Here is a 23,449-nt window from a genome sequence, read left to right as displayed (position 1 = left end):
TCAAAAGCCCAGAGGATTAACAAAGCAAAATCAAGTTCAAACACATAAACCACCTGCTTCAGTCCAGAAACACGGTCCTCCAAGCCAGTGTAATGTTCTGAAAGGCAAAGTTAAAACATACCTTGGATCAAATGCTGAGTAGTCACTTTGGGAATCTGATTCATTAAAACCAGGATTTTCCAAAGCAGACTGCGTTCAAACAAGCAAGAATTGAAACAGCAGGGTTTTTACAAGTGGTAAAGTTTGACAACGGAGATTCATGACTAATTGTAAAATTGGTGAATGTGCTGCGTTTATTGTTGTCAACTTGGTATCGCCACCATCAGTCCTTTTTAAGGCTAAGAACTACGTTACCCAGAATTCCCTTACCTGTAAGTTTCTGGGTTAGAATTTGCCAATGAAGACACTTGCATGAGATTGGGAAAGCACAAGTGAAGCCGAAGCTATTATATTTGGAGTAATGTGGCAGTCTTATGTAGCAGACTTTCAAACCTCTTTTGAAGTTTGTACTTTTAAGTTGGCAGTGGTTTGCAGACTTCTCAAAGTGGCAGCTTTCTTTCTCTGTCCCAGGGCTTTGATATCAGTGAAAGTTTCTCCAATTCTTCAGCTTCAGCATGCCAGGTATCCCAGATCCCCCAGATCTTTCCATTTTGTAAGCTCTAATTCCTATATTAAAGTATTTATTTTCGTAATACTTATTATAGCTCTGTTTCCCCAACCAAACCCAAACTAATGCAAATTTTGGATTATTAAAATTAGTCTCAAGGGCACATAAACTTCTGGGTGGGTGTCTTGTATCGGTTCTCTGACCTGATTTGATTTAAAGGTGTTGATAACCTTCATTTTCAGTGGTAGTGAGTCATTAAAAGTTCCTGGCAGGCAGTAGCAAAACAATCACTTCATTTATCACTGCAGTCACCTGGAGTCAGGCACCTATAGGAGTCAAGGCTGTGAGCTGCTACAATAGGACACAGTAATGGAAATAATGTGCATAAGAACTGTCGGATGGATAGGTTGCTTCCAAATACAATAGAGAACCTAGGTAGGTATGGATCTATACTGGTTTATGGGCAGTGGCTCACAGTTTAGCTAGAGCGTCATGGAGTTAGAAGGCACAAATTGGAAAATTGTGTACAAGGAGGTCTGGAAAAGAGAGAAGTGGATGTCATGCTCCAGATTGGCACAGAATATGAGGATATTTGTGTCCCATGTAAATGCTCATGAAAGGGCTGCAATGGCAGAAGAGACTTTAAATAATCAGAGGGACAATGTAACCTCCCGTAGGTTATAGATACAGGGTTTTAGGTGCTTGACAAACTATACAAGTCTCAGGAAATGTCCTCAGGATACTGCTTATGCTCCGAATCAGCAATCAGGATGTTAATTCATCCATAGCCAGGATGCATGGATTTGGGAACTACAGGGTAGAAGTGGAACTGAATTCTCTCATTATTACCTCTAACAATCTACTAGCAAAATTTTCTGTTCTCATCATTACAACTTGGGCTTGCTGCTTTTAAGATCTTAATTCCTAGAATCAGGGGCCACACAATAGTTATAATGAAATAGGAACTGCCACTGCCATCTGGCTATTATGGGTACCTCATGCCCCCAATAGCAAAGTAGGGTGTTACTATAGTGGTCGGGGTACTTCATTCTGATAATAAAGAGAGAATTAGGTTGCTACTACAAAACAGAGGTAAAGAGGACATGACTATAACCCAGGATATTCTACAGGGCTGTTTCATCTACTATCCTATGGCAGAAAGTAATGGGAAATGGTAGAAATCCAATATAGACGAGTCCGCTGACAGAGACCCTTCAGGAGAATTTGGGTGACTACACTGGGCAAAGAACCACAACCAATTGTACCACTTACTGAAGGCAAAAAGATCAAGGAAAGTTTATTGGAATAAGAAAGATATAAACACCAATTGTTTGGAATATTACTCAGCCATAAAACCGATAACATAACACCATTTGCAGCAACATGGATGCTCCTGGAGAATGTTATTCTAAGTGAAGTAAGCCAGAAAGAGAAAGAAAAATACCATATGAGATCGCTCATATGTGGAATCCAAAAAAAAAAAAAAAAAAAAAAAAAAACCCAAAGCATAAATACAAAACAGAAATAGACTCATAGACATAGAATACAAACTCGTGGTTGCCAAGGGGGCGGGGGGTGGGAAGGGATAGACTGGGATTTCAAAATTGTAAAATAGATAAACAAGATTATACTGTATAGCACAGGGAAATATATACAAGATCTTATGGTTGCTCACAGAGAAAAAAATGTGACAATGAATATATATATGTTCATGTATAACTGAAAAATTGTGCTCTACACGGGAATTTGACACAACAGTGTAAAATGATTATAAATCAATAAAAAATGTTTAAAAAAAAGAAAGACATAAACACCAATTGTGGCCAAATCATTACTTGTAGAAACAATAACTGTAGCTATTATGCTCATTTTCCTTATTGCTTTGATTTGTTTATATTTACATACATTAATGAATTACTCTTTTCTTTCTTTTTTATTGAGTTATAGTCAATTTACTATGTTGTGTCAACTTCCAGTGTAGAGCACAATTTTTCAGTTATACTGAATTACTCTTTTCTATTCTCCTTCTTCATTGTTGTATTACATTAGATATTTTAATAATGATTACCTGTCTATTTCAGTCTCTATAGGACTTTAAAGGGGAAAGTGTAACTTAGCTAAAGAGGGGTACGTATCATTTAGAGATAGTCAAAGTGATATACGTGACTTGAGTCTACTTTTGGTAAAAGGGATTGTTGCTAAAGGGTGGTTGCATTGTGTTAATTAAAAGCATGATGTCTTTATATTATTTATTGAGGAGTTAAATACGGTTAAAAGGAATGGGGTGTGGATGTCAAACTTCCAAAGGGATCTACTCTACAAGATTGTTGTCAATTTTGTAATGTCTTCACAATCCCCTTTTGTGCCCCTTTCCTTTAGGAAAATATGTTTCCTAAAATCTCCTTCCCTACATGGTTTTAGGTTGGAGTTTCCCAATGAGAAAAACTCTCTTGAGATTTGGGAGGTAAAGTGAAGCAAATGAATTTTGGGGAAGTTACTATGATCCCATGTGGTAGGCTTCCAGACTTCATGAGCTCTTGCCTAGCAGTCATAGTGGCTTGAAAACTTCCCCATAAATGGTATCCTCCTTTCCTTTTCCTTTGCTTCAGCCTGACATGTGTGACTGCTTCTAGATTCTATAGCTTCAAACATCTAGACTGATACTCCTGCAGCATTTTCCATATCTGGGTGAGCCTTGTCCTCATTATTAAACATTAGTTATACCCATCAATATTTGCAGTGTCTCAGTTTTCTTGAATAAACTCAGACTGGTACAATGAATGATCCTCTACTAATGTTTTATATTCAGGACTCAGGGCCTCTGTGGCAGTTATGTTTAGTGATATAAAACTGTAAGTAGAAGATGGATACCAGGGAACTTGTTTGGTAAAACCAGAAAAGGTGCCAGAGCCCCTTATAAGCAAGTCCTGTGAAGAAGCTGGAAGGAAAACTAAGGGAAGACCAGGGCATGGATCAGGATACAATTCTGGAGGGCACTCCAGCATCCAGAGTTCACCCTTGGCGCTGGCGCCACACAGCAAACACAAATGATTCTAGGCTTCACCTGGTGGCAGGAATGAATGCAACTACCAACATTCTTTCCAGCATTTGTCAGAGGAGGTTCATAAGAAGTGCAGCTGAAACTACAGATAAAAGGTATAAACAATGCTGGTTCAAAGCGACTGAAAAAAGCATGGTCTAAAAATGGGGATACAAATACACTCAGGGTTATTATAGGTCAGAACTAGAACTGGGGCAAAGCTTATCAACCATAATATTAAGTTAGCACACTAAATTATAATCAGCTAATACCTTAATGAAATTAGCAACAACTATATTACTTGGGTTCATAAAGTGAATATATTTCTCATCTCAGACCCATTTCTCAAGTCCACTGCGTGTATCCAATATACAGTGTAGAGTTTCTCACTTAATAAAATGTATACTCCTATCACTCTTTACCAAACAACTCTGAAATGGAAATAATCTATTCAGCAAGGATCTTCTCTTATTCCATTTTGTGGGTATAATAATTTGGTTCAATTGTCAACTGAAAAAGTGGTAGATTTATAGGATGTAGTAATTTGTCCTTTTTATGGTAGAAACACTTCAATATGGCCTATTTCTGGTGAAGTGACTAAACAGAGGCACAATTATTTCCTTGAAGAGGAAAAAAAATGTAATTGCATAAGCATCTCTTCTTCGTGTGTAAATTCTAAGCCACTCCCTAATTTTAAAGTCTTCAGCAAAAAAAGTCGAATGATTAATATGATAGCTTGGGCACATGTTAATCCACTTAAATTAGCAGCACTCAAACATTTTGGGTCCTATTACTGGACTGTACTAGTGGCAGAGCCTGCAACGAGTTGGATTTGGATACTGCTCTTGTTCTGGACGATGATCACAAAACCCACAAGAAACAATTGGAGATCCAACGATTTTTATTGGACTGTACACTAGGTGAAAATATGGCCCAGTTTTAATTGGTAAACACACTTGTATGTGTGTACGCACACATACAAACCACACATACCGCATACACATAAACACAGGCATATCACAAAACAGAAAGAGAGTCAAAGGAATGTATTTACCTCCAGCTGAAAAACCAAAGCAGGTTTTCTATTCATGTGACAGGCCAGTTTGGAGAGGAAGCTCCTAAGGCTCCTCCCACTTCTGTCAGCTCCCAGCAGGGCTCCACTCGAATGAGATCTGTTGACAAGGCACCTTCTGGACCTTTGCTGACAGGGACAAGAAGCTTATGGGTTTTGAATGGAAAGGATTTGCTAAATAAAGCTTCAATCCAAGCCTTCACCCCTTTCCCCCAGAGGCCAGGGCACTAAAGTCCTTGGTCGCTTTGAAAATCGCAAGGTGAACCAATGAGTTATTTACATTTTAGAGCTTGCTACTTGACACTGATCCCTAGTTAAACCCAGTTAGGAAATTAAGCTCATTCAATTATATTTTCAAAATGAAAATGCAGAGTGAGGAAGCTTCTTCTTTATAGCTGTATAATTAGTGGTGGATGTGCCTCTCTGGTCCATTGTCAAAGACTGATTCCCACGTAATCTAAACCTCAACACATCATCCTGGTGACCAAGAGCCAAGGCTCTTTTTCTTCTGTGAGTAAATTCTATATAATTCTAGTTTCTTGGCCAATATGACATATTACATATTCAAATACCTTTGATTTCCTCTTGATTCCTTCCTTGGGTCTAGTCTATGATTTATTTAGTTTTGTAATGGTCATTAAAAAGAAAGTAGTGAACACCAGTGAAAAACACTATTGTAAGGTGGGAGTGGCTTTATTTGGGCTTAATTCTTAAAAGGGATGATTTTATCTTACGAAATTCTGATTATTGCTCTCACTCCATCCATGTCTTTGAACTAAGCTGAACTACTGACTCTTATTTTGGCTAATGATCTTCAAAAAGAAGAGTTTTGGGTCTCACAGAGCTCTTCAGGATAAATGGTCTTAGATGGCTTTAATTCCATTGTTTCTCACCCCTGATTCTACTCTTGATGCTGACTGACTTACAACCCTTTGGGTTTGTCTCTTGCTTCCAACATTTCATTTCCTTCTTCGTTATGCTAACAGGCCTTAATTTTACTGATTTTTGACCTTCAGCACTTCCTGGGTTGGGCTGAATCATTTATGACTCCTTTGCAAGTGACAGAGAGCTGACCTGAATTTGTTTGAGCAAAATGGGGAAGTTATTAGTTCCTGTGACCATGGGAAAGCCAGACGCAGCAAGGGGGAGAAAAGAAAAGCTCACCAGCAATAGGGCTGTCTCTCCCCCTCCACCCTCCTTGTCAGTCCCATTCTCTCCTGCACACGGGCTCCCTGCAGGGGCTGAAGGACACTCCATGGCTTCAGGTTTATGTTCTAATATTTGAGTACTCAACAGGAAAAGGCTCCTTACTCACAGGTTTAGTGTCTTGATTCTTGGGGAAGCATTCTAATAGGGCCAGCTTGGGTTGTGACCTGGGAAATCAGGTATTCTTGGCTCAGCATGGGCAGATATCTCTCTCTTGACCAAACATTATGGGGAAGGAGGTACTGTCACATTGAGAGATGACAGCAACCTTTTCTTCTTCGTGATAGTGTAGTGGGAAGAAGGGAATTTCTCACCAATGAAGGGAGTTGTATTACTAGGAACAAAAGAGGAATATTAAATCTCCAAACCAATTAGTATTCACAAGACAAACTTATACTCATCGAATTTTAATGGTAAGTCATGGGCTTTAGAGTCAGAAATATGTGAGCCCAAACTCCAGCTCTGATACTTACTGTTCTCTTGGACAAGTCGTTAATAATTCTGAGCCTCTACTTCCTCATCTGTAACATGGGAATAGAGTACCTAATTTATAGGTTTGGGGGAATGCCATGACATAATAATCACAAAGGACCTAGCAGACTGCTGATAGAATGCTTAATAAAACATGGAATGCTATGAGATGCTTCATAAATTCTGGCTGTTATTGTGGTGCTCTGTGCTTCCTGTTTCTGGTTGCTCTATTAACAGCCCCACCTAACCAGGTCTGGATTCTAAATCCAATCTGAGAAGTAATTTCTGGGCTTACATTCCTACTTAGATTTTCCCAGATCTCTCTGGGGGAGATCAAACAAGAAACTTTAATTTTCTCCTTAATTTTTTTTTCGCTGACAAAGAAATAATATTTCTGCTACTGGATTTACATAACAAAATAAAAATGATATATTTGTTTATCAAATAATTATTTCAAGTACCAAGGATGCATCCAGACTTGTGCTATTTGTGTAGGAAATGTCAAAGAAATAGAAGGTATCATCCGCTTCTTACAGATTTCTGTTGGGGTGATGATTAACAGATAAGAAATAATTAGGAGGTAATGTAAGCTGTATAATCAAAAGTTGATTTGGTTCATGTAGTAGGAGTTAAGAGAAAGAAAGATCCACGTTCTTGGTTTCCTGGAGAGAATCTGAGTTTGACCTTGAAGAAAAGGTTGAAGTTTTCAAGATAAAAGTAGACATTCCAGGTGAGTTCCAGGAGAAAATGACTAGAGTAGGTATTATTGGATTTTGAGGGAAGAATTGCTTCCCCAAATCCTTTCTCTCCTTCACCACAGATTTTACTCTCAAGTCTATGAGAATAAGGAAGATCAGCAGCCCAAGGGATCACAATAAGAAGCAAAAGGAGATAAGGAGGTGTTAAGGCAGATGTATGAAATGTAGAGGGTGGGGAAAGATGGATAAATAATTTAGAGGTTAGGGAGATACACAATGTGAAATATTAAAAATTAACAAAGATGAGGTCCAAAATATAGCTATAGTTTTAGTGACTAAGACACAATGGAAATTAAGGAAATGAAGGTCCCTGGAATTGAGAAAGTCAAGGAACTGTGAGGTAGGGATGCTGGATCATGGAAGGGATGCTGAAGTCATGAACAATGAGGACAGGTGGTGAGATAAAGGGGAGGACTGTGATACAGTTGCTGAAGTCATAGAGGAAGGTTTGACCTGGACTTGGTCTGAGGTTGATAAAAAGAGAAACAGCTAACGTGGGGAAAAGCAGGCAGGATGGACCTAGAAGATATTTTTGGCAATGGTAGCAAATGATTGACACAGAAGTCGAAATGGGGAAAATGTCAACCCCCCCTCACCTAGTGAGTTGGGGATGAAGGGTAGGGCATGGGAAAGGGAGCTGGTCTCCAGCAGAGTGCGTATAAAAAGAACATATGTCATTAAAGGAAAACCAGGATTGAGTTTAAGCAAGCTGATGCTGAAGTTTGACTATGGGCATTTTTGTTAACCATTGAACAGGAGATCCAGACAACACTGAAAGGGCTATCAGAAGAGAAAACAAAGTTGGGAAGAGATGAGGATGGGGTAAGGCTGGATAAGGATGGGTCTTAAGAGCATCTTATTTGCCCTTGAAAGATAGCACAAGCAGTACCTCTGCTCAGAAGCCTTCTTTGCCTCCCCTCTACCCCAGGTGTCTCTCCTTTGTGGTGCCTTGGCTCTGAATCTGTACTGTAATTCTTGGTTTGCTCATCTGCTTCCTCCCCTGAATTATAGGCTTCTTGAAAGATTTATGCCTTTTTCATCTTTGTGTCCCCGAACCTGACACAGTGCCTGGGCATAGATAATTCTGAACATTTCTTTGTTGGATGGAGAAATGAATAAATGTGAATGTGGTAGTAATATATAAGATTAACACATAACCTCTTAAACAAACCCAACCTTCACTTGCACACAGTGTTTATTAGGATGGCTTTCTCTCAGTCTCTAGAATAGCCCTGTCCAATAGAAATATAATGTGGGTCACAAAAATGAGCCACATGTGTAATTTAAATTTTCAGGCACATACATTGAAAAGAAACAAGTGCAATTAATTTATTAATATATTTTATCCAAATACATAAAATCAATATAAACATTATTAATGAGATATTTTAATACTCTCTGAAATCTGGTGTGCATTTTACATGTACATCACATCTCAATTCAGACTAGGCACATTTCTTTTTTTTTTAATTGGGGTATGGTTGATCTACAATGTTGTGTTAGTTTCTGGTGTACAGCATAGCGATTCAGTTATACATATATATTCTTTTGCATTAAAGATTATTATAAGCTATTGAATATAGTTCAGACTAGGCACATTTCAGTTGCTAAATAGCCATATGTAGTAGTGACTACTGCATTAGACAGAGCATCTTTGACTTCTAGAACATGCCTAGTCATTTCTCTTTTTTAAAAATACATCACTGATAAGATCTTTTATTTGTCACCCTTAAAAGTCTGACTTTTAAACAGGGTCTTGTTTGACTTTAGCACCTGTCTCATTCCCAGTAGCTTTTCTAGAACTGTTACCTTCACCATGAAGCTCCATAAATTTTCACAATTCAAATTTGGGCTTCAGCATTTTTACTTAATTAACAAAGACATTGTGGAGTAGGTAAATAGATCGGCAAACCTTTTCTGGTCTTTCCCAATGCTGTCTGGAATCAATATATTGACTACTTCTTTCAAGGTGTTTGTCTTCACCTCTCTGGTCATGACTTCCATCATCTTCTGGATTCAGCAGACCAGTTGCTGCTGGGTATATGAGGTCTTCCAAACCTGATCGTTGCATTTTTTAGAAAAACTCACACAGAATAGACAAAGCAAATAAACATCAGTAGTATTGATAACCATGTGAGCTTTAATCATGGTCTGCCATTTTTTTGACCATGGAGCACATTTTGTGTCATGATGGGAAGGATCTATGCCATGAAAATTAGGTAGTTTTTTGCCCAGAACATTCTCAATTACCTTGAGTATTCTAAAAGCAACGTCTTCATTCTGCGGATCAGCAAGGCTCACTTCAAAAACACGACCCTTGAGGCCATCAGATGAGATTTCGGTTCCTTGAGTTTTCATGACTAGTGTGTTTTCCCAATATTTCTTATATTGAACATAGCTGGTGCTTTCACATCACATCAATCTTTCTTAGAAAATGGGTCAATCACTTTCTTCTTGGCTCCTTTCTGGCGCCTTTCATAAGGCACTTGTTCTTGCTGACCACCACTATGCTGCTCTGTGTTCTTTCCCTTTTGATGGCCTCTGCACCTGGATTGTCCTCTGTTTGGATTAGTCCTCCTCTAGCTCTTTTAAAATATATATATACTTTTGGATATATCATTCAAAAAAGATTATACATCCATATAATGTGCAAACATATGTAAATATTTATATACACATAATGTATATACATAGTATGGAGAGTAACACAATGAAAGTTTATTTCTTGCACATTCAAAGTCTTATGAAGATCAGTTATTTGGAAGGGAAGAAGAGGCATGGAAGATATGTGGGGTGTCTGTAAAGCACTGACCTTGACGATTCCATTGCCTTAATTCACTCAGATAACTCCACCCAGATGCAAGGAAATTCAACAAATGCAGTCTTCCTGTGTATCCAGATAGAGAAAATGATGTGATGAATACATATCACTATCTCTGACACAATTTCACATCTTTTATTCCTAATTTTTTGGCCAGCATCCATAGAACAGTATAAAATATTAAATAACAATGATGATAAAGGACATTTAAGTCTTATTTCTGATTTTAATGAAGACTGTTCTCACCATGTTTCCATTAAACAAGATGACAGATTTGGGGAAGAGATTCGTATATTTTATCATACTAAGGAACTTTTTTATCTCTTTCTTTGTTAAAAGGTTTTTACTTATTTAATTAATGATATATGTTGAAATAGATCAGATATCATCTCAGCAATTATGGAGATACTAATTTCCTTTTCAATTGCTTAATATTGGGGATACTATTTATTAGATTTCATAATGTTGAATGATTTCTCTTGTTCCTAGCATAAAGTTTAATTTATTATTATATCTATAACATATATGTAATTATACATATAATGTTTTTGAAAAGCTGGATTCTGCTTGCTGTTATTTTATTTAAAAGCTTTGCATCGAAATTCAGAGGCAAAATTGAACTGCAGTTTTTCATTATTTTTGTCAGGTTTTGCAACTCATGCAGTGAATTTCAGAGCTTTCTTTCTCAGTTTCTGGAACTGTTAAAGTTATATCTGAGTTAACGGATTCTTCAAAGAGAGAAAGATTTCCATCGCGCCTGGGCCAGTTAATGTTGTTGTGGGTCTATGTTTCAAGCACATTGTCAGCCAGGCCAATCAATGTTCCCCATTGTCAGTCTCCAACATATCTTTGATTACAGCTGTAACATTGACAAATTTTAATAAGAATGCCCATGCTCTTTTTCTGCCCTCAGTATGCTCTATTGTCATAGCAGTCTGCTCTTATTTATTACTGCTATATTCCTGAACCTATATCTGAAGTAAAAAATTGATTTTTTAAAAATGCCTCTCTAGTTTTCTACATTGCCTCTACTCTCAGTGAGGGTGGTGCCCCTGTTTCAGTGAGCTGTGACTGTTTACCCTCTCCCACTTTTGAAACTGCTGATCCTGCTACTGTATTTAGTCGTTACTGCTTATCTTTGTCAATGCAGGTGTAGCTAAAGCAGTACTCTTAGCTGATTTAAGTTCCTTCAGTACTGGTGTAGGTCTGGCTACGTGGCTTTCTGGGCAGGGATGGACCAATGAGTGGCAAACATATCATGGCACATCTTTGGTGTCAGTGGGCCAAGAAGTAGGGTTGGCTCTCTCTCCTTTTACGCCCTCCTTCCCCACAACAAGGAAGAGGATGACTATTGGGTCTGCAAGTTTCTCTCTGGATGTAGTGAGTGAGACGGTGAATACATGAATAACCTCTCAAATATGATGAATGGGGTGGGTATGGCATTCTGAGTCCCTCTGCCACCATGACTCCTGTAAGTTTATTTAAGGTGAACTGAGCAATGTCTACCTGATGGACAGCTTTTGTTTTATAGTTGCTCTCCCCGCATTGGTTCTGGTAATAGCTCCCTCTCTTCCTCTGACAATGTCTCTTCTACCCCTCCAATCATATTAGGGGTTCATATTATTAAAGGTTGTTTGTCACAGAAACTTACCTATCTCTCTCCCATGTTGAGTCACAGTAGAGGGCACGTGTCTAATTCTAATGTAAGTTTTGTTTAAATAAGTCCATCATGAGACCTTATCAACCTGCCCATAAATGGGTCCAAAGGTTGAATGGTGATCCAAGCCAGAGTCTATCAGAGTCTTGCCCTGGAAGTTTCTGTAAAGTAGCTCTCAGATAGTCAAGCTGTGAAGATGTGAGCTTAAAGATTTAAATGGCCAGCTCCCTAGTCACAGGGAGAAAAACTGGGAAGCCGAAGAAACTGATGTGCTGGGAGAAACAGCACTGTGAGTGCTTGGTTGTGGTCACCACGTTTCCTAGAGGACCAGGTTCCTGCTTTCCCTCAGCTGTTCGGTCTTCAAGTCCCCGGAGCTCCCAAATAGCTCCCTTCTCTGCCCGTGTCAGTGCCAGCTGGAGTTCTTCCTTTTAACAAGGGGTATAAATATAGTGAGTATGGGGATCCATACTTTTTTGCTCTTCATCTATTCCATCCAGTGGAAATCTAATTCTTCAGGTGGGGCCCTTGCTGATGGCTGGGGCTTGGACAATATTTTCCTTTCTTTATTCATTGAACTGCCTCAGCAGGGACAGCGAGAGGGACAGAGTCAGCGTTGTGCTGAGGTCATTATCTTGGAGATATCTCTCTGCATCTGATTTTTAAACTTTCCTTCTGTGCTAATTTTCTTTCCTCCTTCCTTTCTGAATCCGTTGTCATTATTTTCTTTCTCTTTCTGAAATATGAGCCAGTTCCCCCCTAAACACTACAACTGGGAAATAGTGAAGAAAATCAATGTTTATAGTACGATATAGTAGGATTTGTAAAATAAATGTGTAATAGGGCATCACTACCATACAAATATTATTCCGGAGAAGAAGTTTAAGTATCTAGCAATTTCAGCTACTTAAGTTTTCGGTCTTGGACTAGGCACAGGCACCTTCTGAGAGCTTGGTGTGATCCGGGGCACACACTCACCATCCTGGGCTAGACTCCGGAGCAGTCCCTGCACTTTGGTGCAACTCAGTAATTTGCCCGATGTTTTCCACAGATCCTTTGACTTCCGTTTAAGACTTGAAAAAAGTATTCCATTATTTTAGCAGCTAGAAATTCTCCTTTATACTTAGTTGCTAAACAAAAACTAGTACAGAAGGGAAGAAATTGGGGCTACAATCTAAAGTACTGTCTTTGTTCTTGAGGAAAAAAACCTTTTTTTCTCCAAAAAAACTATGAGAAATTAGAATGCTCAATACCTGCTGATAACATACTTGAGCAGTTTTTTTTTTAAATTTGAAGCAGAACTTTGTTCATGGGATGCTTTTATGACTGTTGATAGCATTTTTTGATAAGGTTGCATAAAGTTTAACCAGTCTTGATACTGGCCTTACAACCTTGATACTGGCCTTACACATCCTTTTCTTGTTCCTTCTCTTATGACAGTATCGAGACACTTTTCTTTTTTTCTATTAACACCCCACTCACCAAAAGACTCTTTGAGCCGTCTTTCTGTCTCTGGCTAGTTGCTTTGCCGCAAGTCTAAAACAAAACTGAGGTGTGCCGGCACTGCATCTACCCGAGAGGTTTGCTCTAACACACTGTGAAACTTGCATTGGGTGAGAAAAGGCAGGCAGCTTGGGTTTCCTTGGCTTTCCTACCCCCTTACATCTCTGAAAATGCTGCCTGCCCCTGCACCTCAGTGCTTGCACTCACCTCCAGATTTTATATTGAGACTTTTTTTTTCTAATTTAGAACTCCCTGTCTTATTTAGAACTGCCACTCCCAGTCCATTCCATGCTTTCTTGAACTCTGAAATGCCATCTCTGTAAAAGGAACTTCCCTAACTAGCCTCTTCGGGTTCTAGTCACTCTTCTGCTGTCTGTTAGCACTCTCCAACGTGGTACACTGCTGGATGCACCACCTAGCCTTTCCCTAAGTTGCTCTCTGTGTACATGCTGTAACTCTCAGTTGGCTGCAAACTATTTTGATGCCTCTGGCAGCCCTTTGGTGGTGATAATACTAATATTAAAAAGCTAGCACGGAGGGTTTATTATGCTCCAGACACAATGCTAAGTAATTTACTGGCAAAGTACTTAGCACACTGCTTAGCACAGAGTGAAGGTTTGTTATTAACACTATTTATAGCCCTCCGAGCTTGGTACCATTATCTCCATTTCACAGATAAGGAAACTGTGAGGCATAGAGAGTTAAATAACTCGTAGAGGGTCACAGAGCTCATGAAGTGGCAGAGACAGAACTGTTTGGCACCAATATCCATGTTCTTAACCATTACCCCCCAAATTGGCTACATACACACAAGTTAATTGATCTCATCTTTACAATTATAGTCTTGCACTTTTCAGAGCAGTGGAAGGTGTACTCAAGATAGGTGTTACTTTGGAATTCTTTCCTCTTTAAAAAATTCAACGGCCTCATAGATATAAGGGAAAAGGCACAAGTAAGCTTATCTTCCTGGAGAGCTTCATTTTGAAAATTCCGAGGCCACTGAGATATGTTCCCTGAGGGAGACTGGTGAGTTTTTAAAAACTAAGTTGCTAAGGAACTGTTTTTTTTAACCTTTACTATGCTATACTTCGGTCAACTTCTTTAGTTACATTTCCTTTAGCAGTTCTCAGCCACTAATACCTTGTATTTGCTCTCGTATAAAGAACAGGACTATGTCAAGGGCTGAGCAATATCAAAAGTCCACAGGTATATTTAGAATATAAATGGTTAATAATAGTATTAGAGACTCAGCCCTGATGGTGTAATGTATCTCACTTCTTAACGTTATTTCAGTTGATGCTCACAATTGTTCCGTGATGTAATGGTTTTCCTCCTGATCATGTTGCTAGATTGTAGAGGGAGAAATGCCCACTTCCGCCGTTCTAAAGAGGCTTTTCCTTTCCTTCCCTTCTCCCTTCCTTCTCCTCCTCCCACACTCTGCCTGCCTTCCCCTTTCTTAGCCTTCAGAGCCTGCTTGAAGGGAACCGAGGATCTTCGGACCCTGGAGCCAGGGGCCCTCTGAAAGGCTCTAGGATCCCTGGGGACTAGTCACGTGACGGATTCTCAACTCAAGCAGCCCGGGTGTCATAACCTTTCCCACTGAGGCAGCAGCTCTGCTCCCAGACCCCACCCCAGGAAGCCTGGGCTCCACCCACCCCTCGGGCCAGAACCCGGCACAATCGCCCTATTCTGGATTTTTAGCTTGGAGGCGACTGCAGATGCTGAAGGCGCGTGGCGAAAAAGGTGTCACTTAGGAGAGAGTTGGTTTCCTCCAGGGACTTCAGTAGGCGGCAGCAGCCGCGTTCCACCTGGGGCAGCGCGGCGGCTAACGTGTGCGCTGGGCCGTAAGGATGCGCTGGCTGCGGGACTCGAACCCCGAGCGGAGCGGCGCCCCGCGGTCCCGTCTGCGTCTGGCCGCCCAGGTCCGAGTGGGAAGAAGGCGCGCACAGCTGTCTTCCGTCGGGCTGAGGCCTCCCTCCCGGCCGACTCCCCTCTCTCCCGTCTCCCGCCCCAGAAATTATCTCAAGCGTTGCCAGTGCGATTCCAGAGCCCCAGTCGGGTGGGTTCTTTTGTTTCTTTGTTTTAATGACAGTTCCTCGCCCTTCGGCATGTCATGCGCGATTAATTCCCTGGCTCTCTCGAAAGCAGCTGGGGTGAAATTTCTTCTGCATCATCCTTTTGGGGATAATTGTTTATGATGTGACGTCAGCCGGACTGATTTTTCTGTCCTGAATGAGAGAGAGAGTCACAGATGTGTGCGGAGGCCACGGATACTGACATTTGGAATTCCGTCAGGGCAAAAGGAGCTGGGAATGGGAGCTTGAGTGTGCAGCCAAGACTTCAGGCTGCACGGAATTATTATGAAATTTTTCTTTAAAAAAAAAAAAAAAAGGAAGAGAGAGAGAGAAAGAAAGAAAGCCCCTCCGCAGCGAGCCACTTAGGTGCTTCTTTCATGCCAGAGTCTCCTGTTAAGGTGTTAGCGCCTGATAATTAATCTCGGGTACCCAGCCGCTGCAAACGGCTTCAGAAGACGAAGAGGAGGGGCGGGGGAAGTGCGTCACCAGGTGGGGAAGGGGCTGTGCATTTGGTGACAAGCCGGAGGGGTTGGGGGTGGAGGGATGGAGAGGAGTGGGGACGGGGAAGAGGTTCTGTGTGCTCTCCGGGGGTATTGTGTCAGGAGATGCAGGCTGCCTACCATGTGACGCGGTCCAGAGCTGAAGGGATTGGCCGAGGCAGCGCAGGCGGTGCAGCTCGGCCGGCTTGCTGTTCCTCTCCCTTTCTCTCGCAGCATCTTCCTGGGAGCCTGTAGGTGAAGCAGCACCAGCAGCATCCATGGCCTATCTTTGGGGTTAACACTTGTCTCCTTTGGCTTCAGCAGCGGACAGAGCAGATCTCTCGGCAGCGGCAGCGTTGTGAGGACTTAGCTGGGACCTGGAATCGTATCCTCCTGTATTTTTTCAGACTCTTTGGAAATTAAGGAATGCAATTCTGCCACCATGATGGAAGGTAGGATGCTTTCTGCTGTGGTTGACTGGCTTCAGGCAAGATTCGGGCAGACACCGTTGAAATACGTGTGCAGCCTGTATTTGTGGCTGGTCTAGAACCTGGTTGCCAGCATTTGCAAGCAGAATGCTGCAGTTTGCTTGCAGCGGACCAGGGCTCAGACTGATGGAATCAAACCACAGGGCTTCTGTTTATCTCAGAACCTACAGAGCTCCCAGTTCTTTTGAGAGAGAGAGAGAGGAAAAAAAAAAAAAAAAAAAAACCTAAAGTGCTTGCAGGGAGCTGAGATAGAGCTTGCAAAGCAAAGAAGTTGGGAGATAAGATGAGGTTTTCAGTTCTGGGTTCCTGGGACTACACTGATAAAACATTTACAATGGAAACTTGTCGTCTGAAATTGACATTAGACAGGAGAGGTCATTGACAGAGTTATCCACACTGTCATTTTCAGTGAACTGTTTAAAAATATTTTTAAAAAATTCTTGTAAGGTATTTTTATCTCTTCCATTTACATCATACTCTTGAGGTGAGAGGTGCAGCGAATTTGGTCCATAAGCTATAGTTTTACGGGGCTGTCATTGCAACAGAAGGAGCAATATGAGGAAAATATCTGGGCTTCTTGGCTCCTGATTCAGGGTCTTATCAGGTTAAAAAGAGAATTTTGTGCTTCCTAAATGCATTCCTTATGCAATGGTTCTTAGCCAAGCATCAGATGATTACTTACGATTACCTTTTTGTATTCAATATTAAGTGCAAGGAGGAAGTTTCCCTGGGGAGATGTTTAAACTGTATTTTATTCTCCTAAATTACCCTTCCAAGCTTGAGATGGTGATAGCCAAGATTGCCTCGAAAAAGCAGCAAGCTGATTAAGAAAGAAGCAGGCAGCCCTATCCTGGCTTTGATTTTCTGTTTTCACACTACAGGATGGTGCAAAACTCCTGGCCTTTCCTAAGATGACAGGCAGAAATTTGTCCCCAGCCTGGATTTCACACTGCAGAATCCAGTGCATAATGGGTCTCAAATCAGCCATGAAAATGGCAGAGAGGCCACCTCTTAAGCTATGGTCTGTTTTATAGATTTTAAACATTTCTTAGAAATTTACCAAAATGGAATAAGAGGAGAAAGGTTGAAAAAAACAAAAACAAACAAACAAAAAACCCCAACAGCGTTGCTTGTACTTATGTGGCAGAAATAAATTCTTTTTTCTCTCTCTGTCGTCATGTCAAACATTGTTAATGTGATTTGGGGGAGTGAAGAATTCTACAGTCGTGGCCCACAGATTTTAGAAAATTGCCTTAAAACAGAGATTGGGTATTATCTTGTTAGGGAGCCTGGTCTGATTTGCAAAGGGCACTCAAGTCTAGTTTTTTAAATACAGGCCTAAATAAACTGTGACTACTGACTCTCTAAGATTAAATCTTTTTCATGAATTCAAAATGGGTTTAATCTTTGAACAATAAAGCAAGGCAAACAGAAAGAGGGTTACTGATGTACTTTTCAATTAAAAGCTCACGTGGCTTACCCTCTTCAGGAAAAAAAAAAGATTGTGTCTATAGAAGTGCTAGCTTTCTCCAGCTGAATTTCACATAGCATTTCTTCAAAATAAATCTGCACACATTCTGATTGGATTTTAATCTTACACAGGGAAGTGGAAGAGCTTTCATTTGACTTCTTACCTTGCAAACTATGTAGTTAAAGAATCTTTGAAGGAAGCAATATTTATTGATGCTCATTAGTGATTCTCCTGGTAATATTGTCTACTGTGCCATCCCAGAGTGTCAGTTCAAAGCCCTGTGATAAGCTTATCTGAGCTGCCTAAACGTGAGAACTGTAACAAAGACTTGTGTTGGAGCCGAATTAACACTATTGCTTTGCGTTTGCCAAATTTATCTAATGAAGGATGTTATCTTAGGACTTAGGAATTAAAGGTGACACCAGGGATGAGGTTGCTGGCCATCAGATCCTTGCGAAAGAAATTGGACAGGTGTTCTAGTGCCTTAAAAACTGAAATGCTACTTATAATTTTTTATCTATCTGTAGTTCCTACTTAAATGCTTTTCAAGACTTACTATCTTAATGGTTCAGTGACCTTAGAAAGGCTGGTGGGAACCTTAACCAGAAACCCATTTGCCTACCAATGCCCTTCCAAGGCAGTTGCCGGTCTTTTTGGCAATATATACACATTTCTGATATTGCATCTCAGAAGTTCACCTCTGAATTGCTCTCACTCTGAAAGTGTGTTGTAGCAGTTATCATTTACATTCAGCTCACCCGTAGAGGAAGCACAGCTTCCATCTATCACAATAGCCTTGGAAAGACAAGAAACCCCTTGCAAGGCACCCTAAAATCCTGTCATGGCAGCCGTCTGCTGAAACATCAGGGGGCTCTGAGAATGTCTCCCCAAACTTCCAGATAAAATGCTGTCTCTTCTCCACTAGTACGTGTGCCACACACACACACAAACACATAGTTGCACACATATGTCATTCACACGTATACACTATTCTAGAAAGGGAGAGAACCCACATTTGCATTTGTGTGTATATATTTCCATATTCACTCAAATGTTTTAATCTACTGCTCAGGAAAAGCACGGCCTTGGCAACTTTTCAAAGCTACTTCTCTACTTTGTGTGAAACAAGAGTAAACAAATATTCATCAGAACGGCTCATGGTTTAATTTTGTGTTCTCATTTTGGTGGAACAGGATCTAGGCTCCGTTCATTCAATGCCTATTGGAAGTTCTGGCCATAGAAGAGAAATGTTACTACCTCCCCAGTGATTCTAATATCATAGAAGGGAGTGAAATAATTCTGCAGGGACCTCAAGCATGGTACTGGTAGTCTGTGGCTCCGTGACTCGTTTCAAATACTTATATTTAAAAAAGGATATCTTAAGGAGCTTGATTTGTTGATATCTGCAGTGTTGATTTTGGGGCAGTAATCAATATTGTGTCTTTCCTAAAGAATGCCACGTGATGTGGAGCCTTATATAGTCTGTGCAGGGAAAGAGGATGAGAAATGGAATTATTTGCTAAAGGGTATACATATTGGCTGAGCTTACAATGCAGCCCATGTGATTAGGGCAACTGTTCAGGGATTCTATTGTTTTTCATATATTATTAGTAAAGTTTGCAAGTGACATTTTGGGAACCTTTTCTAAGATAAGTAAAACTAAGTCAGGGTCTCTAGGGACATCTGTTCTTTTGTAAGGCAGTCTGGGACATGGTCCCTTGTCTGGTAGAACTGGACAGAAAGTGTGTGTTTTCAGTTCCATATTCAGGCTTTTAGGGGCTTTACTGGAAGGAAAAGTTTTTTTGGGGGGGTCAATGGTTTCATCCTATATATAATTCTTAAAGTTAACAAGCATATGTTTAAGAGTTTACTGGGTTTAATTGCAATGTGCAGGGTGATTTAATAAATTTTATTATGTTTACTATTCACAATAACCTGCAAATAAGCGTATTCTGCACTGAGTACTTCTCCAGTGCTTTTTTTAAATTGCAAAAATGAAAAATAATACACTAAGGCAGAAAAATGGTGGGATGGAATTTGGACCTAAGTTCATTCAACAACAAAGCTCATACTTTTGGTCTCCCATAACATCTTAAATGTGAACTCTTCCTTCTAGTTCATGTCAAGGTGGGGAATGTTAACCTGATGGAAAACTAATTTCTTTGGTTGTATATTCTGTCTCTCTTTTAAATACGAGTACTCACAGAGCCATACCTCTTAGTGCCGTGTTAATACCTTTTATCTCCAAAATCAATATTTAGAAAAATTTGAACAAATTCTAGGTTAACTGATCTGTTGTTGAAGTGAACCTTGTAACAATAAAGGCTCCCCCCCCCCCATCTAGAAATGGGGCTTATTTATTTGGAAAATTCTGTGCTGTAATAAGAAAGGAACGAAGCATTTTGAAGCTGGAACTGTTCATTTTTCTAGTTAGCTAAGAAGTTTTAAAGGGAATCCTTTTCACTCTCCTACCAATTCCCTTTCCAGAAATGGTGAAGTTATTTTGGAAAATCTTAAGCATGGATATGAGATTATAATATATATTCCATCACTTATGTAATTTCTCTCCTTCCTAAAGGGTTCTGGGTCAGAAAAAGCCTTCTTTTATGTATAAATTCCCATTCAATTTCCAAAGGCCAGCTTCAAATCTCTAAAAAGAACGTGTAGTCTTTAAAAAAAAATTAACTTAGATGAACCATGCTGGAAGACTGTGGATAATTCTGCCTGTTGGATTTGGCACAGATACTATCCATGTTTCCAGTAAACAAGTTGTAGGAAGTACAACTCAAAATATTTTTGATCTTGAGATTGTTTGTGATTTGGTCACTGGAAACAAGTTTTCTTGTAGGAAAAATTGTATCAGTGATGACTGGATTCTCACACTAGTCCATTAAAGATGGTTAACACATTATCTAGCTAAAACACTAAATATTTGCCATGAAATGTGTAAAAAAAATATGGTTACTATAGTAGTCCGTTAAAAGACAATAATGGCACTAAATGTGTTTTCAATTTCCAATATTGCTATTTGAAGGAAAAAAGGTTTCCTTAGAGGTCAATGAGGAAATGGAGAGAAAGTTTGAAGGGTGGTTGTTGTTTTTAGGTTTTCGGTTTTTTGGAGGTATATTCAGAAGTTTTAGAGACTCGTGACACTCGATTTTTCGCTTGTGTTCAGTTTTACTTCCATACTTGTGGTTTACCTATTTGTGACTCAGTTTTATCATATCTACTGCTATTTAATTGTGATGATTTTCATTCTGTAAACTCATGAATGGAATGAAGAAAAGGGTAAAGGAGTTGGAAGAGGGAAAAAGGTGAAGGGATTATAATGGATATGAACTCATGTGTCTGAAAAAGTCCCTGAGGAGACATGGACTGGAGAAGGAAGAAGTCATAGACAGAAGGGAATTGGGGAGCTTGGTGAGTGCGGGATCCTCTTGAGGAAAAAGTAGGGTGTGGAGCAGAGGTATTGGATCTAGCTGGCTTGTGCACCGACTACCTAATATTTCCATATGCTCCACAGTGGGAGGGCTTTGGGAAAGGAGGAGTAGACTTGCGGGGGAATAAGTCTCCATTCTTGGAGCACATGCCATTTAACTGCATCTACAGAGTGTTAGAAAGATATTTAGCATCTCTATTTAATATCTTATATCATGCTGTTTCCTTGTTTAAACAGAACTTCGATACCTTCTCATTTCTCTTAAAATCCATAGCATACAGGAGCCTGCACGCCCTGGCCTGCTCTGCTTCTTCAAGCTCGTCTAATGCATCGCTTACACTGATAGCCTGTCTTAGAGTATCTAGAACAAATACTTTCCTGCCTCAGGGCTTCTGCCCCACCTAGAATACTCTTTTGCCAGCTCATGGAGTAACCGAGTCTCTTGTGATTCAAGCACGACTGCCACCTCCTCAGGAGGCCTTCCCTACCATTTGTGTCATCCCAAGCTCCCAAGCCGACACCCTGAGCCGCTGAGGCCATCTTGGGTCCCTCTCTCGCCTGAGAGCTGTGTTTATGATTCGTGGTCGTTTAATGGTATTTGAGCTGAATCTCTTGCTCAGAGGTAAACTCCATCAAGGCAGGAATCTGATCTATCATATTCCTCTCTGTATCCTTAGCATTTGATAAACAGTGGATGCTTACCATATTTATGTATTGGCAAAGTGAATAAAATCAGATGTAAATGACTCCAATGACTTCATACTATACATTGTAAGGTATTATATTGAGCATTATGGCGGACATAAGAAAAATAAATGCTCAAATTTACATTCTTGTTGGAGAAACAAGATCTATAAACATGAAATAACTGGGGAAAAGATATATGTTATGGAGTGCTAATTGTGAGATACAGGTAATACTTTTTGAGAAGCAAAAGAAAAGAAATTTGAAAATATGTACTTGAACTTGAATTATTTTGGTGATTAGCTCCAAAGAAATGATTTCCTAATGGGAAGAGACAAGTTATAACACAGGTATTCAAAGCCATTCCCAGCGGCAGGACTGTCAATATCCTGCACATTTTTTTCTCTCTCCCTTCTGCTTTCCTTGTGTCTCTGCCTTCCTTCTCTCGGTTTTTCCTCTTTCTTCCATTCCATCTTTCCCTTCCTGGGCTCTTTCCCTTTCTGTGGATTATGACCAGATCTGAAAATAGTGGCTTTGAGAGCTGGAAAGTTAGGCTTGGAATTCGGGAAAGTATTTTTAAATACATTTATGTAAATGAGTATAATATTGTACACTATATTTGTACATGCAGTACAAATGTGATGGTATGTGAGGTTTTTCAGATGCCGAATTAGTCTTGATTGGAGAATTTATGAATCTTAGAAATTCAAAATGGTCACTGAATTTGTGCAGTTTGGATTTCTTGGTTGAAAGAGCATGGACGCAGGAGTCAGACTTAGGTTTGCGTCTAAGTGTTGTAACTGCTTGACTGTATGTCTTGAGAGGGTTACTTTACCTTCCTGGACTTCTGTTTCCTTGCAAACAAAATAAGATCATCGATCCACCATATTTTTAAAACTTCGAGCTCCGAAAATCTCTGGCATTTGCCAAATGATTTGGGTTCCACATATTCACTCCCTCCAAGGTTTGAATTCTAATGGTCGACTCCTCTTCCTCCCACCTCAAAAGATACTTGTTCCTGACACACACACACACAAATGATTCAAACATATTCCTGTCTGCTTTTCTTGGTTTATTCTTCCTCTCTGGTTTCTTTTGCACATGTGCCACAAGTTAGTTTTGCATCGTTGCTGTACTGGAAGACAAAAATGCATTTATGCAACCCTCCTATATAGCTCTTAGCATAGAATGGTTTACGTATTCATCAAAAATTATATATTGAATGCATACTATGGTTAAGCACAGTTCTAGGTGCTAGAGGTTTGATAGTGAATGAAACAGATTCCTGCCTATCCAGAGCTTCCTGTTTGGTGCAGGAGAGAAATGATCAAATAAAATGAAATGCACAGTACATTGGATGGGGATAAGGACTTTGGAGAACCAAGTGGAGAAAAGGAATAGAGGAGGTTGTGGAAGGAGTGGGGCAGATGGGGTTGCAGCTGTAAATAGCATGATGATGGACGGCCTCACTGAAAAGAACTTGAGCAAAGGTTTGCAGGAGGGGAGGGAGTAAGCAACCAAGTCATTATTTGCAGGAACAGTCCAAAGAGTCAGGGGAGAGAGTGAGTGAAAGGCTCAGAATGTGGGTGGAACAGCAAGGGGATCAGTGTGTCTGGAGCAAAGGACAGGGGAATGTCCCAGAGAAGAACTCAGAGGTAATAACGGACACCTATGAGTCCCT

The 23,449-nt window shown here is 40.1% G+C and overlaps 1 protein-coding gene and 1 pseudogene across 31 annotated transcripts in view; one reads left to right on the top strand and one right to left on the bottom strand.

Annotated features, from left to right (window-relative positions):
* Positions 1-8,608: 8,608 nt before the first annotated feature.
* On the bottom strand, positions 8,609-11,632 carry LOC105075586 (small ribosomal subunit protein eS1-like; annotated as a pseudogene).
* A 162-nt stretch (positions 11,633-11,794) lies between these two features.
* Positions 11,795-23,449, top strand: part of SGIP1 (SH3GL interacting endocytic adaptor 1) — a 187,290-nt gene continuing 175,635 nt past the window's right edge. For 9 of the 31 annotated variants that reach the window (XM_074376296.1, XM_074376293.1, XM_074376297.1 and 6 more), the window contains exon 1: positions 15,762-16,138. In XM_074376296.1, coding sequence (XP_074232397.1) covers positions 16,129-16,138 — 10 coding nt within the window. In that variant the 5' untranslated portion in view covers positions 15,762-16,128. The other 22 variants (XM_074376303.1, XM_074376302.1, XM_074376300.1 and 19 more) reach the window with 18 other exon arrangements.

Source organism: Camelus bactrianus, chromosome 13, assembly GCF_048773025.1.
Source record: "Camelus bactrianus isolate YW-2024 breed Bactrian camel chromosome 13, ASM4877302v1, whole genome shotgun sequence".
Taxonomy (NCBI): domain Eukaryota; kingdom Metazoa; phylum Chordata; class Mammalia; order Artiodactyla; family Camelidae; genus Camelus; species Camelus bactrianus.
This window is presented reverse-complemented; position numbering and strand designations above follow the sequence as displayed.